The following is a 16,426-nucleotide window of genomic DNA, read 5'->3' as shown; positions in this document are numbered from 1 at the left end:
GAAGTGCAGGGAGAGAGAGCCTGGTACCAGCATGAAGTGCAGGGAGAGCTCGCATTCTTGCAGGTTATAAAAAACTCATAATGACACAGAAACCAAAATCCCTAGCACAAAGGAGAACCGTTTAATTTTGAAAAGTATTCTTCAACATTTTCAAAAGTAAGTGTTTAGCAGTTAATTAATTAGTAAATTTGTTTATTTTCAAAAACAAGTACCTAATCTGACAGATAAATTACACTTATCTGTATAAATTAGCTTCTGATGCTTTCATACCCTGTAACAGGACTAAGGAATTTTAGATACTGCCAACATAAAATAGAAGTGTGTAAGGAATAACCTTTATAATACAAGTTTGGATTCTGATTATGTCATGAAAACTAATAATAGATAGTATGTAAAGTTTTCCTGTTAACAATAAAGAGAACACAGATATAGTTCTTTTCTGCCTTCCAGGATCAAGCTGTTGGAAATAGCATCAATTTGTTTATTTCATCATTGTGTTTTTTGGATCTAAATTATGTATGTGTGTGTTTATATTTAAGTTATTATTATTTTTTTACAGTTACCTGCCATGGTTTGAGGTATATTACAAGCTTCTGAATACGCTAGCAGATTACTTGACTAAGGAACTGGTAAGCGATGTTTTTTCCATCATTTTTTTTATTGTGCTAAAATACACGTTACGTAAAACTCGCCATGTAAACCATATTTGCGCGCACAGTTCTGAGTCGGTAAGTACAGTCACATTGTTCTGCAGCCACCGACCCTCTTACCTCTAGACCTTTCTCATCTTCCCAAACTGAAACTGCACCCATCAAATAATAACCCCCCATTTTTCCCTCCCCGAGTCCCGGACAACAGCCATTATCCTTTCTCTGGATGAGTTTGACTGTTCCTGGGAGGAACAGAATCATATGACGTTTGTCCTTCTGCGACTGGCTAATTTAGCTTCGCGTGTTTTCAAGGTTCATCCAATGTGTAGCATGCATCAGAATTTCCTGCCTTGTCAGTGATGACTGTATCCCACTGCGTGTACACACCACATTTCGCTCACCCGTTCACCAGCAGGTGGACACCTGGGTGGCTTCCATCTTTTGGCTACTGTGAACAATGCTGCTACTGATGTAGGCATAGAAATAGCTGGCTGCGTCCCCGCCTTCAGTTCTTTTGAGTATATACTCAGAAGTAGAATTGTTGAATAAGGTGATGATTCGATGTTTAGTCTTTCGTAGGATCATCAAGACGTCGCCTGGGAGTTGAATCATTTTACATTCCCACCAACGTCACCCAGGGTTTCATTTTCCCCGCATGCTCCCCAACTCTCATTATTTTCTGTTTTTGCTTTGTTTTGATAACAACCATCCCAATGGGTGCGAAGTGGTATATGATTGTGGTTTTGATTTGCATTTCCCTAATGATTAGTGATGTAGAGTCTTTCTGTGTGCTTGTCGGTTATTTGTATATCTTCTTTGACGAAATATCCATTCAAGTCCTTTGCCTGTTTTTTTAAATTGTGTTTTGTTGTGTTGAAGAAGAATTCTTTATATATTCAGGTACTAATCCCTTATCCAGTGTACGATTTGCAAATATTTTCTCCTATTCGTGGGTTGTCTTTCTGCTTCGATGGTAGTGTTCTTTGATGCACAGAAGTTTTTAATGTTGAAGAAGTCCAGTTTATGTATTTTTTCTTTTATTGCTTGTGCTTTTAGTGTGATGTCAAAAATTAATTTCCAAATCCAAAGTGATGAAGCCGTCCCATATGTTTTCTTCTAAGAATTTTAGAGTTTTAGCTCTCACATTTTCTTATGTCTTTATGCTTTTCTTTCTTCAAATTAAAACAAACAAAAACTGTAGTTTGCTTTTGAATTAATGAACTTCTCTGGGATGATAATTCGTAATTTTTCCCTTTAATCATTCTTTGATGTTTTAACAAGGACTAATTTACTAGAATATTAGCTATGCTATTTAATGTCATTTTACTCAAATTAAAAAGATTTTTTTTTTTAATCTTTAATGATCGCATATTGTTGCTTTCAGTTTTTCCGAGTATATTTTCCATTCTCTGGTCATCTGCGTAAATTCTCATTTGATGATCCCTCGCTCTTGAGGTTGTACTTGTTTGGGTTGTCCTGACATTGTTTTTTCTTTGTTTTTAGCTGTATCCTCAGTCTCTTTTTTTTGACCTGTTTTTCTCTACACCTAGAATTTTGGTGTTCTTGTGTTATATTTAGTTTTCTTCCTTCCTCTCTAGGTACTGTTTCTAAGCATTTCATACGCTCTCTGAGCTGTAAGTGCCATCATATCCTCATCTTCGAGAACAATCTTTCTCAAACCCGATTATGTCATTCTACTGAACCACCCTCTCGATAGCCCCCTTTTCTCCTTAGAATAAAATCTAAACTTGTGTGCAGCCAGACACACAAGAAGCCTCGTGATCTGGCTTCCGATATTCTTTACTGGATAACCTGCTGCCACTCTCCTACACATGATGTGCCACCCAATTATTCCGAGCTACTTCAGTTTCTCAGAACGTAACTCTACATAGTTGTCTTTCAAGATTACAGGTCACCCCCTCGTGATTACGGGTGGAACGCTCGTCTTTTAAGATTCGATGTAAACATCTTTAAAAACAAACTGAAATTCAGCACAAATATTATTCCAGATACTTTTTATTAAACAGAATTTAACCGTATAATTAATAAATTAAGACTTACTTTTCGCTCTCCTAGTGAGCAACCTTCTAATTTGGCAATCAAATTTCATTATTATAATGTCATAGCAAGCTTTTCGTGTTTGTCAAAAGTCTAAGTGTTTGTGTGCACGCTTGTGTACATATTTCCCTCACTATAATTGAGGTGCTTAATTCTGTGAAGTATTCATTAAAGAGTCATTTTACACTTGAACAATTTTATATTCAAGTTATATGTTCATTTTCCTAATAACTGGAAATAAAAGTATTTAGTCGTTTAAAGGAAAACTCAAAACCAGAATTCTATTTCATGATAATTTCTTGTTCTTTGCTTTTGTAAGTGTACATGTGGAACCAAACTTAATTGTATGAATTGTCCAAATTTTGAATACTTTTACCTTTAGAAACGCTTTCTGATAAATTAGTACTGGTGTACCTATTGTATGTTCCTGAGACCACCAGTCATACTGAAATATATAAAAGAAAATACGTTGAGCAAATCCATCTAGTTTTGATTTCCTGAGAAGAGGAAATAAGAAGACTACATTTGTGTTCCTTCTTATCAGGAACATCATTATAAGTATTCAGTATTATTAGATAACCAAAAATTAACCTGCGATTTTGTTATTTTTTTCTTTTTCTTTTTTATTCCGTTGCCCTGGTTCTTTGGGTTTGTTTTGGGGTTTTTTTATTTTAGGTTTTTTTTTTTTGTTTTCCTTGGGGCAAGTGCAAAGGATTTTTAAAAGCTAGAATTTTACGAAATCCACGTAGCCATAGGAATTTTCTATGGACAGAGCATCCATGCCGTCCAGAATATTCTGTGGTATAGTTTGTTGTTTAAATGATCGAGAGATAAATTCTTTATAGTCTTTCTTTTTAGGTCATTCTAAAGAGAATTTCAAATAGGCAGTTTTGAGTGCTCACTTTTGCCAGCATTTATAGAGATTTGATAGTCAAGTTACAAGAGTAATTGTGAGAAGTCATGCGTCTCGTACCCAAATCCCTGAAAATTAGTGATTACCTTCCTTGAACGATCGCCTTTCCTTTGGTTTATTCTCCCAACTTGAACATTTTAAGAGAGAATAAAAATATCTATGTATATAAAAAACCACCTTCAGATAATTATTACTGGATTTGTGTGTGTAATTCAGAAAAAGTGACTGTGTAACATCAAGGTACTTTGTTGTTATACGAATCCTGTGAAGTAGGCGTGTGATATATTTTATTTAATCCCTCTTATTGTGGGTTGAGTAGTGATCGGTAGCTCCTGAAAAAAATCTTGAGAATTACCTCTGTGTTGCATCTTAGTACAATAATCTCACTTCGACTGCATCTATTCCTTAAACATTAGGTTGGAGATTTTAAAATGAAAATGCAGGATGGAAGCTTTCGGTGATCCGGTGCAGAGCATAGTGCTGTTTTGACACAATACTATTGTTCTTCTTGGACTTAATTATTTAAATAATTTCTTTCCACGGCATCAGTGTGTTTTATGATAATTAAGTTTCGGCAAATGCCTATTTCTACTAAATATAAATATTGCTATTATTCTTTCTGGATAAAGAGATATGAATATCTTTTCTATATTTATTCGATGTAAATATTTCAATTTTAGGTATTCGAAACATTCCTGTGGAAAGTAGTTCTATAAAACACATCTGGAATGAAAAGGCACAGTGCCTGATTTTATCAAATAGTTTTAATCCGATTTGCTTAATACGGATTTCATTTATAAAATTTACTGTTTGTTTTTTTTTTTTTAATTTTTGTTTTTGTTCACTGTAGGAAAACGATTTGAATGTAACTCTCCAAACACTCTACAACCACCCGGTACCAAAGGCCAACACTCCCGTCAATTTGAGCGTGGTAAGTATTCCGTCAGTAATCGATGTTTCTCATTGAAGAGCACGTGCACCTCCAGGGAACTCTGCCAAGTCACCCGTGTCCCCAGGTAAACCTCCACGCAGAAGCCGACGTTACATAACACCGAGGATCATAACACCCAGCCTGTCTGACATGCTTTAACTCTCGTAATGTGATATGTTGGATGTGTACTTCGACAGTTGTTAATGCACAGATTTTTGTTGTTGTTGTTATACACTAAAAGTAACCAAATCTGTGAGAGTATTTTGATTGTGAGGAACAGTGATGTTCAGGCGAAATCTATCCATCGTAAGGAAATACACATATACACATAAGCACCTCCCCTCCCCGAAAAAAAAAAAACCACATAAAAAATACCTCTCATAAAATGAGAACAGTACATGATAAAAATTGAAAATATAGCATATAAAAATAACTAACTATATATGATAAAAATTCCGGGTGAAAACCTATTCTGCTTTCTGTATACTTTATACAGAAAGATAATGTCTTCTGGCATTATCACCAAACGTTGGAAACATGGTTGAAGCTGGTCAGAGCAGTCAATCCGCAGTGGTGCAGAGTGTTGACTACTGAAGCTTTAAATGGACTGTGCGTCTATTTCTAAAAACGAACTAGCATTTTGGAAGGTTTTGTAAAAGTTCAAAATTAATCACCAGAAAATACGGATGTTTTCATTAATATTTTTCATTAATTTGGCATACCAAATCGAGTGTTAAACTTTATTTATATCGGTTTTGGTTCTTCCAGAATAATAGTAAACCGTCCCAATAAGGAAGAAAAATATATAACGATGCAAGTGAAATTTAAAGAAAAAGTAACTTGAAATGTATATAATAAATCTTTTGCTTTTTTTTTTTTTCAAGATAAGGAAACCGTTAGCCTTATTACGTTTTTTCTCTTGATAATAACATTCTCTGCTAAATTTTCCCTGCGATTTTGTTTAAGAATGGCGTTGGCTCGCAGTATTCTGTTCTCTGCGTTGCCCTGCCAGCATCCTAGTTCAGGTCCTCAGCGTTTCAAACTGCCCAGTCTTCTTCCAGTACTTTCTCGAGAAGGCTGTCAGGTTAAACTTCCTGAAACTGTAAAGTTCTCCGCTGAAAACCTTTACTAGCTCCGTTTTCTATAGAATTTGTCCAAGTTTTTGGCCAAACTTTCAGGACCATCTACTTCTCAGCCTCGATTCAACTTCTTATTATTTTTTTGGTCTCACTTTTTCCCCTAAACCGGTTCTCTGCTGCGGTCCCACGGTTTTGTTCATCTCGAACGAATATCAGACTGACATACCTCCCTTTTTTAAAAATAGCCTCTTTGTAGACTAGCCGTCCTTAGTCTAGAACTAGCTCAGTTCCCACCTCTGTGAAACTTTCTCTCGTGTTCACAGTTTAAAATGTCCCTCATTCCTGTGACCTCTGCTCCTTTACGCCTGGATCCTCTCTTTGCACACAGCTGCAGCAGACACATGTTGTCATTTGGATCTTGGGGACAGGAAAGCTAAGGATAACCTGGAAATTTTTAACCCAAATACCGAAGTCATCTGCAGACAAGGTTGCGGGTATAATTGAGCTACTTACAGGGCGGACTATATAGAGAGGACAGAGGAGAGGCCGAGGCCCAAATACACTGTACGGAAGAAGGAAGCAGATTGAGCGAAAGAATCAGGGAAGAAACGGTTAAGAAGAAACTTAGATTTGTCAGTTATCGAAGCCAAACGAACACGAGGGTTACGGTGAGTGGGAATGAAGTAGAAAGGCCAAGGAAAAACGTCAGGGAGGACGAAGCAAAACTCCTAATGTTTCGAAAATAAGAATCTTTCTTCGAAAGAGTGGTATGTACAGGTGATTCTAACAGTGCCTTAAAGGGTTAAAGAGATACAGGTGCTAAGATAACAGAGCTATTGTAGGGTGTTAAGGAGAAGTCCAAGCGTAATATTCTTTAAATTTGAGTATCATATTTGTTCAGGAATCCATGTGTTAACAAAAATACATTTCAAGAATACCGGATATCGAAACGCTTCCCATTTATCAATAATAACCATAAATCGAAGACTTTTAGGCCCCTTAATACCTACGACTAGAGTATTTCAACTCACGGTCATTTAGTATGTGAAGTTAGGCAAAGAGTAAATCTCCTTTTAAGATCCCTTTTCTCCACCGAAGAAGTCACGAGGGTCGATTTTTGAGAAAGTTGTCGGAGGAATTACATGAAATGATATATCTAGAGATACCATGGCAAGCTACTCCATGTTAATTGTTAGTGAATCGAAGTTTTATTTTATATGGAGAAGATATTTTTATTGCAGTTGAAATAAGCTTGTTAAAGGAATTTGAGTGACTATGTTTTGTTTCTATGTATGAAGTTATATTTAACTTGTAAGTTTTTGAATCTGTATTCACTGCTATCTTTCATATTTATATTCTCAATATAATATCTGAAGCGATGGTGAATTCAGTCGTTGATAAATATTGCCTTCACTTTGTGTAAAGTCCATTTTGTAATTTCATTACATTTTAAGGACAGATTACTAAAATAATGAGGCTGGCATTATGCTGTTAAGAGTGGCAAAGTTGGGATTAAAACACTTATCTTCAATTACTGGTGGAGGTTTTAGCTTTATGAATTAGGAATTTTGTTTCTCCTCAAGTGGAATGAAATTTATTTTGTTTGTTTGCAGAATTAGAATTAGAAAAAATGTGACAAGCCTTGAGAAACCACTGTGATTTTCTTACAATTTCTTATTTCACGAATGTCCTGGCACATGGGTTTTTCAAGACTAGATGTTACAGCCAGTAGACTTATCACGGAGATTTTGCGAAAAGTCAATATCTACTATAAATGATTAGTTTGAAACTGTATTTCAAAATCTTTGAATACCCACAGCATCTGGTGCTCTCAGTCAGGAATGAAAATACTTTGAGCTTTTTCTAACCTAAAACTATCAGATCAACATTTAAAATAAAATTCATAATTAATGTTATTCAAGTATTTTCAGTGAAGAATGTGGCTATGTGGGTTTGTCTCAAACACACAGCGAATTGTGGTGTAAACTTCCCCCGTGAAAGTAAAATATCCGTTTTTTCTCTCATGTGTTGTAAGAACCAAGAGATATTTATTGCCAGTGAACAAGTTTTGAAAGATCAGCCCTTCCTAGCATCGGTGAGTTAAAAGGGCGTTGGCTTCTAAAAATCACTGTTAAATTGGGAAAATAATCACTTTTTTCACTGTGTCTGTAAGACTCTCTCCAGTCCTTTGGGAAATAGCAAATTTGTCTCTTTTAAGAAAACTAATCATTGGGAGTGTATTTTCTGTTTATACTATTTTTTTAAAGCCTAGTTTTATTAAATACCGTGCTATTAAAAGCCCTTAAAATGAAGTCGCTAATAGAGACCAAATCTACTCCGCATAGTCTCCATTCTTAGCAGTGCTGACGGTGAAGTGCATGATGCTGCTGTCACTTTTTTTTTTTTTTTAGTCACTAGGTCTCCTGAGACCTTGTGATTTATCTCATATTGTTCTTGTACCCTGGAAAAATTACACGTTATGACTGTGTTAACCAGCCTTGTTCTGACTCGTTCAGCTATGTTTAATAGTGGCTCAAATGCAGTTTCTTTTCTAACCTTTTTAATTATAAGACAGTATTAAATTATGTCTTTGTGTGATTAAGGCAGTGAAATAATTTTGGAAATTAATATGAACAGAAAATAAAACAATTTTGGTGATGTGGCTGTGCTCTGATTCTGGGTGGTAATATTTGGGAGCATTATGAAAAGCGTGCTGGCATGCACAGTAAACTTTTTATGCCAATATCTCCAGGAACCTCTGTATTATCAGAATATCTGGGAATATTATCAGAGCTGATTAATATTGGTTTAGTGGGTGTATGAAGATCATATCTGAGAAGAGTAGTTACATTTTTAAGAAATTCTAAACAGTTAAAAATCATGTTCTATTGCTGCTTTCTGAATGATACAGTGGCTGACGTGTCCGAGAGAAATTGCTTGTGACTTGCCGTAGAAAGTCAGGAATCCTAATAAATTTTGATATAATCTTGAGTAAGCAAGCCTTATTTTTCCAGTCTCAAACTGTTTTTTTAAAAATATAAATATCTATAAAAATAAATCTATACATTTATATATTTTTATGTATGTGTGTACCTAGATAGATAGATAGACAGGCAGATTGCTGTAACATCCTTTTTTTGTCTTAAAACTTTTTCTAGGACTTTAATTTCAATTGTGAAATGAAATATGTTTAACCACTTAATGCTTTGTCTGGAAGGGTTATTGTTACATCTCATATAAATCCGCCATCTCATAAAAAAAAAAAAAAAATCTCAAATTCGACAAATCCTGCGCATCCGCCCCCGGCATTTGCTAACACAGCCCCCATGTGCTGCTTCTCGTCTTCATCGCGCGTCTTGTGTGATGCCGTCACATCGATCCCCTTTCCTTACGTGACTTATTTCTGTCGCTCAGCACTCCTGCTTCATCGCCCCGGATGTGTCCGGACTCCCAACAATACCAGAGAGTGTAAGTTTTCCGTTTGTCTGTTTTTTATTCGATTCCTACCATGAATTTTACTGACTTTTGCTCTCACCGTTTAAGGATCCCTGTATAGAGAACTAGAATACATCGTAACTATCTGTGTGTGTGCGAAATAAGGAAGAAAGAATAATGGTATTATCTCTTTTTCTTGTTAATATATCTGCTGCTTTAGCCCTCCCGCACCCCCCTTAATATCTGGGTGTCGATAAGGAAAATTGTATGAGAAAAAAATATTTCCATCACTTAAGGTGGTTCGGCAGGATCCTAGATACCAGGTCCCGAGCTCCCCTGGCTCAGGGAGAGGCGACACCTCAGGAGACGGCCCTGTTGGTGGTGGGTGAGAGCAGGGAGGGTTTCACGCAGTTCCTTTGGAGAACTGGCCATAGTTTTCTCAATTCCTGTATCTCTCTGCAAAGCCGAGGGGCCCTCTACTTGATTTCTGGATTCTAATTTAAGAAATACATGTTTTATAAGGCGTTCAGGATGCTCCAAGAAATCATAGGAATGGCTAAGTTTTGTATCTTATTTTAGTACTAATCGTAGCCATATTAGAAATATTTTCAGTGTTTTAGTAGTTATTACACATTCACATTCTGTAGAGAAGTGTACGTGGGTAAGCGGAAGTGACAAATTTGTGAAAAGGAGATATTCCCTTACGTAATTTTTCCCCTCTTCCCTTGGAAAGATAAAATGAATCAGTAGAAACAATTCAGTCAAAAGTGAAGGAAATGTCGACAGGGACAAAAATATTTCCAGGATTACTTATTATATTCCTCAGATCTCAACTACACTTCCAAAAAAATGTTTTCAGACGGACCGAGCGTTTGGTTTCCAAAAGCACGTGGGTTATGCGTGAACAGAGTCCAAGAAGACAGTTGAGCGTTTCTAACATCGAACCAAGACGGTCAATAGCGTTTCTAGTACAGCGGAGTCCAGATACCTCCTATGACAGGGCTGCACGAGGTCACTCTTACTGTGCCCCTGGGGTCGACCATCAGAACGCTCAGGTCACTTCGGAGCCCTGCGGTCTGGGGCCGCACGTGGTGGGCCAGGCGCCCCGTCCCCGGGGACTGGCTGACCACACCTAGACCTGGGAGACCAGGTCCCTTCACGTCAGAGTTTATAATGCAAAGTCAAAGTCACTCCCTCTCAGTCTGTCCTTTGTTTACCTGTCTCACACTTGCTACCAAACAGGTAACACCTTCCTTTAACGAAGCTCACATTTTTAAAAGGCCGTTTCTTCGATAGTTGTAAAGAACCACCCTAAGGCAGAATCACCACTGAGAATATACATGTTTACATCTTCATTAAGATATTTTATTTCCAAAAAGTCCTGTTGAGGAAAAGAAAAACAAAAACAAACAAACAAACAAACAAACACGCAAGGACATAAACATAGGCAGCGTTCTGTGTTGAGAAATCATTCCACACACGTCTAGAAATCCTTTTTCTTTGAGATCGTAGAAGCGATATTCCTGTCGAATGCCATAAAAGTGTATGGCGAGCTGGACCACAAGGCGAGGTGGGCTTCAGGTGGAGCAAACACAGAAGGGACCCCACCCCAGCCAATGCACAGCGCTCGCTGATGGTTATGGCTTCGGCTTGCATGCCCTGCCACGATCGACAGTTTGTGACCTGGCAAAGGTTCTACCTTTCAGAAATTGAAGAAAGAATTGGAAATCTTAAAGTTTTCGCCTTGTAGGTCATCATCCACCTAGTACTACAGTTTATCATCATATTTCATGCAGTCTCTTCGTTATTTCATTGCTTTCTGATGTGTTTGAGCACAGAAATTTTTTTAAAAAAATGAGAGGATCTAGAAGTCAAAATTAATACAGCTTATCCCAATTTCGTTCTCGTGTGGGGGAAATTTAAAGTGCCAGGTCAAGGAATCAGATGAGACTAACACCAAATTTTATTTGGTTACTGTAGTATGAAGCGGGCCTGACGTGAGATATAAATAAGAGATTTTCCTTAATCAAGAACCCGAGCCCTGCTTCTAAGGCCCTCTCCTCCCTGGGAGCCTCGCGGTGTCAGACGACAACCTTGCCTGCTGAGTGATAGACACACAAAAAGACCCCGATGTATTTTCCGGAGCAGTTCGGGGTATATGAGAATCACCAGGAGTATTTGTTTACAACTCAGATTCTCAAGGACGTACTCTGCAGATGGCAGTTCAGCAGGTCTAGTTTAGGGCCCGGGAAATGGGCTGCTTCTTCGACAGGTACTGGCAGGGAGGGCAGGAAGGATGCGATGGTCCCGTCCCCCTCGGAGAAACGCTTTCCCATAGGAAGGTTACCTTTCAGAGGACAGTCGAACGTTCTGTGCTTCACGTGGCAGCAGAATAACATTAAACGTAATGATTTTAATGACTACCATTTTTAATAATAACGTCCTTTGAACTTTTAAGACTCTTTGGTAGATGCGTAAAATGTTGTCCCGGGCGATCACCGAGAGCTGTCACTTACACAGTAAATCTTCCCTCGTACAGAGAAACCTTACAGAATATTTTGTGGCCGTGGACGTGAACAATATGCTGCATCTGTACGCCAGCATGCTGCACGAGAGACGCATCATCATCACCTCCAGCAAATTAAGTACCGTGAGTGCTTCACACTCCTTTTAAGTAGACCGTATTGAGCATTTCACAAAAAGACCTGCCAACCTCTGCAGGTTTAGAAATGGCCTATGTGTACTCAGAAGACAATGTCTCCGTTTCTGATGTATGGTTTTAATCTGCCTCTCGAAGTACAAAAGTCTGATTTATAGAAGGCCTTCTCAGATGCATTAAGTCAGGTTAATTATTTTTTCTTATCAGGAGACGAGAGTTTTTTTTTTTTTCTTTCTTTCTTTCTTTTTTCTTTTTAACTCTCCAGAGTTCATTTTAGTGCCTTCTACCGTATAAAGAATTCTTGAGAGCTATTATGGGATCTTTATTATTCACTTGTGGCTTTTTCCACTGGAGCGACTTGAAAGAAATCAGGGAGCCATGATAATAGCGGCTCCCCTAACCTGGTAATAGGCAGATTCATCTTTGTTGCCGAGTGGAGTTTGGGGGTAGATGCTATAGTGCTTCCGATTTGGAGGGTCTCTTCAGCCTGATAATAACTTAAAAGTCAAAGTCAAAGCTGTGGGTTTTTTTTTTAAATTATTATTATTAATCACAGGTTTTATTCACTCACTAAAATGTTCTAGGGGAAGGTCTTCATTGCCATGGCGAAGGCAGTGAGAAAGGTATTTTCTTGGGTTGCAGAAAAACATTCACAAGTGTTTTGCTAGATTTCCTAAATTTTTTCTACTTGAAAATTTTTAATATTTTTGATTTACTTAAAATGTTCAAATATAAATTGAAGCATAGGTTAGAGTACTGGGTGAGATGCTTATTAAAAACCGTTATTTAATAGCGCATGAATTTGGTTTCTTAAAAATGTGGTTCGTTGGTAAAAATAAGATAATATATTTTATTTTTTGTTCCCGATGGTAGAAATAGAAACCTCACCCTACAAAGTTTGATAGTAGAAGGAGTTCCGGGATCTCCCTAAGACATCTACTTGGTATTCGATGATGAGGAAGGTGTTTTCGAGTGCTTAAATGGGCACCTTGAGGCCCAAGAACTCATCGGAGACCAGCGACGGGAACCTGGGTGTCCGGATTCCAATTTCGGGTTATTTCCATTGCTTTATGATAGAAAAAAAAAAAATCGGCATTTGTGTATTGCAATATTGACATGTCCCCCTTTCCATACAAGTGGGAATTATATTATTTTACACGTCAGAAAACACGCGGCAATCCTTTAAAGGACCGGGGAGAGGCACTGCAGAGCTGGCTGGTGGCCCCCGGCTGCCGGCGCGGCCCCCCCGCGCATTTTGTTAAAGCCGTTTCGAGAAGTTCCCCTGAATCCTTTGGTCCTTTCTATAAACTGGCTCTGCTGCAATTTTTAACTCACCATTGAAGCAAAACTATTCTTCTCGCTCCTCCCTCTTCTCTTTACCCTCGTCGGTTTCGTTCACTCTTCAGGGCGGTAGAACTGACACGAAACCTAAGTCAAGTTCACGTCCACGACCTTCTGACCCTTCTTGAGCGGGGGAAGCTGCTTTCCTTGAACCCATCTTGAAAAATTCATATATAGATGTGTATGTATCTGCTATAAATCCCACGCAAAGTAACATGTAAGGGCAAAGACTAGTAAAATAGAAATAAACTCAACGGCCGCACCACCCTGAACAAGCCCGATCCCGTCTGATCTCGGAAGCTAAGCAGGGTCCGGCCTGGTTAGTACTTGGATGGGAGACCCCCTAGGAAGACCAGGTGCTGTGGGCATAAAAAATAAAAACATAAGGGATTGTAAACTGACAAGGTCCTTGCCATCTGTGATGTCGACCAAGGGTTGCCTGGCCTAAAATATTAAAAAAATATATATATAAAAAAACTAATTTGTAGAAAGACTTTAGTAAAACCTCTGAAGTATTCAAAAGAGGGCTAGTTAAGGTGTCGATGAACTGCCTGCTCCTCAGCTTTTTACATTCTTATATTATTTTATATGTCATAAATGCCAGAGATTGAGTTTTACCCATTTTTAAAAATCTATTGCCAAATTTTTAATTATCAGAAGAACTCACGTAAATTAAGATGCGTTCGCATTCATTATTTTATTGTAGATTTAGGAGTTTTGTTCGGGTCTACTCCTTGACCTTCATATTTTATGAGCACTGTGTTTGTCAACCTTATACAGCTTGCTGGGAGTTTTCGCGGTGATGCTCTGGCAGAGAGTCCGCTTACTTGAAGGCTCATTTCTTCAAGTGCTCTTGGGCATTAAAATGGTAATTTATCATTATCGTTATAGAGATAAACTTTAAAATAAAAATAATGAGTTTTGAGATATGTTAGCAAGAATGCGAAGAGTCTTGTTATGTTTTCAAATTTTTAATGGGTCCCCCCCTCGTATCTTAGAGTGTGGTATTTTGTCAGGACCCACGATTGCATTTTTATGTGTTTGGAACCTTAAGCGGCTTTGCATTTATTCTGTCGATCAAGCACATGGAAGGACCCTGGTCATCCCGAAGGAGGACACTGAGTTTACCCTCGCTGTAGGCAGGCCCTCGATGTTCAAGCTCAAGTACCCCTCGGGTGGACAAGCAAATATCGTGTCAGTCTCAAGTCCTCAAAGCAAAGGAATAAATCATGATGTTACAAGAGTCTATCAGCTGACTTATTGCTGTTTTGAGACCAGAGGTAGGGAGGATTTCTGTTTAAAGTCATGTCATCGGTTCTCAAATCAGTCGGGCGTGAAGTCCTGTCACACGCCTCTATAATTGTACCTCACCAGACTTTCTCTAACTAGTCAGCTGGGGCTGTGCGTTTTGTCTCAAACACCCGGCTGGCCAGCATCTGACAGGAGCCTTCTCATCATCCTGTCACTAATATGTTAACTAGAGTGTGTCTCTGTGGCCGGTACGAGCAGGTGGAAGCGATGCCTCTCTTTTAAAGCAGATGTCTAAACGCTAGTGACTGTCTTGGCCAACATTGAGTGGGTAACGCTCACCCTCGTAAAGTCTCTAAGCACATTAGTTACAGAGACCCGATTGTGTAAGGCGTGTTCCTTCTGGAATATTCAGAGCAAGCAATATGCTCCGAGTGCTGGAATCGTGTTAATAAACTGTAATTTCGTCCTTTGTTACAGTTGCCCCCCAGGCATTTAAGCATATGCTTTTCCGTCCTCCTCCCATTAACTGCAGCAAGGGCATCTGCGAAAAGAAATCGTGTGATCCCCGGAAAATCAGCTATTAAAATGCAGATTTTATAGGTTCGGTTGGAGCGAAGGGGAATCCGGAGGATTTTAACCTCTCCATCTGGATTTTGTGTATTCTTGAGTTGTTCTCTTAATGGTGCCACCTGTATCAGCATTGAATCCGAGACCTGGAGCCCAGAGCATCTTTCTGGAGATTGCGACCCGAACAGCTGGCGAGAGATCTGTGAAGTGCATTCGCCCCTCTGTGGTTTTGAAGCTGCTGCGGAGTGCTGCAGTTCGAGGTTGTTATCGAGACGGGAGGGAGAGAGACTCTAGAAATGATGTTTAGATTCTGAATTCCTCCCAAAGCCCATAGCAACCAATTATGTCAGCTGGAACCGTAGAGCATGATTCTCCTTACCAGCAAGCGTGTCCTCCGACACGTATACTGCTGCTGTGACCGTCGTGTGTCCGTCCAGTGCTGAGTGAATGGGACCGGGGTGTGGAACTAGAACAGTCGAGGTCACCAGGTAGCACTTCGTTGGAGGAAATGCCTGAGACAGGGGCACTGGGGGTGTTTGGGCCTCCCGGCCCTCACGGTGATGAGAGCTGTGTGTTCATAGAAATGAACCCATATTTCTGCTTTAGGGTTTAGTCCATTGGTCTTCTCAAAGTAAATGATTGGCTTTTAATTTAAAAGATAACATTTCGATATAACCATTATCTAGGGGGGTCTGTTAAGTTATGATTCACTAGGTTCTATGAGCTTCGTCCCCACATCTGCTCTGATCCCCACAAAAACGACTCAGAAGATTTTGGTTTCCTGTCCTATTTTCTCGAGAGAATGACTTACTTTTGTGCTGTTAGCGATCGCCAGCATTAAATATAAGGAAAATTGTATGCCTCTTTAGTGTGCCTCTTTAGTGCCAGTACTATAGAGAGCAGTATGTTTTTTTTTTTTTTAATGGACCTTTTTTACATATTTTTACACAGTACAATCTATTTTTTTTTCAGTCAGGCAAGTTTTCCTCTTCCGAAGAGCCTTCCTGGGTTACACGGTGAAATGGAACTCATCGTGGATATCACACTCAACATTTCTCTCCAATCTCCTTATCCACACTACAGGGCTAATTTGGGGACGGGCCCCTCCCTCGCACCTGTCTCCCCACCCAAGTCCTGTAGCCCCTACATCTGAACTCCTCCTCCTCCGACCCCTGATCCCCATCCCAGCCGCCCATCGTCGTAGTTCAGGCACTTGTCACTTCCCACAAGGAACGTCATCAGATCGCGTATGCCGAATGCTAGCATCGTCTCCGTTTGCATAAAATGATGGTGATGGTCATGATGGCAAAAGTAATCATGGCCAAGAACTGGATAGCGCATGGCCACCCTCCTGAGCAGTTGCTTTCAGTGCATTTAGTCACCACAGGAAGGACAGCCATTATCCACTGCGGATGGATGACGATGAGATTTTGAGCCTTAGGACGGGTAAGTGGCTTAACCAGGTCCCTCTGACCCCCGAAGCACCTGCTTTCAACACCTGTGCCTTTTACAGCGACCGTTTTACGAAACCGGACGCGTCTT

At 39.2% G+C, this 16,426-nt stretch overlaps 1 protein-coding gene and 1 pseudogene across 1 annotated transcript in view; both read left to right on the top strand.

Moving 5' to 3' along the window:
• DENND1B (DENN domain containing 1B) overlaps positions 1–16,426 on the top strand; it is a gene marked incomplete at its 5' end in the record, with an annotated part of 131,915 nt that overhangs the window by 28,333 nt on the left and 87,156 nt on the right. Inside the window, 4 exons of the mRNA XM_023534765.1 lie at positions 4,472–4,552; positions 7,667–7,726; positions 9,046–9,099; positions 11,606–11,716. Coding sequence (XP_023390533.1) covers positions 4,472–4,552; positions 7,667–7,726; positions 9,046–9,099; positions 11,606–11,716 — 306 coding nt within the window. The remainder of the gene's footprint in view (positions 1–4,471; positions 4,553–7,666; positions 7,727–9,045; positions 9,100–11,605; positions 11,717–16,426) is intronic.
• On the top strand, positions 13,316–13,434 carry LOC111744307 (annotated as a pseudogene).

Source organism: Pteropus vampyrus, unplaced genomic scaffold, assembly GCF_000151845.1.
Source record: "Pteropus vampyrus isolate Shadow unplaced genomic scaffold, Pvam_2.0 Scaffold131, whole genome shotgun sequence".
Lineage (NCBI taxonomy): Eukaryota > Metazoa > Chordata > Mammalia > Chiroptera > Pteropodidae > Pteropus > Pteropus vampyrus.
This window is presented reverse-complemented; position numbering and strand designations above follow the sequence as displayed.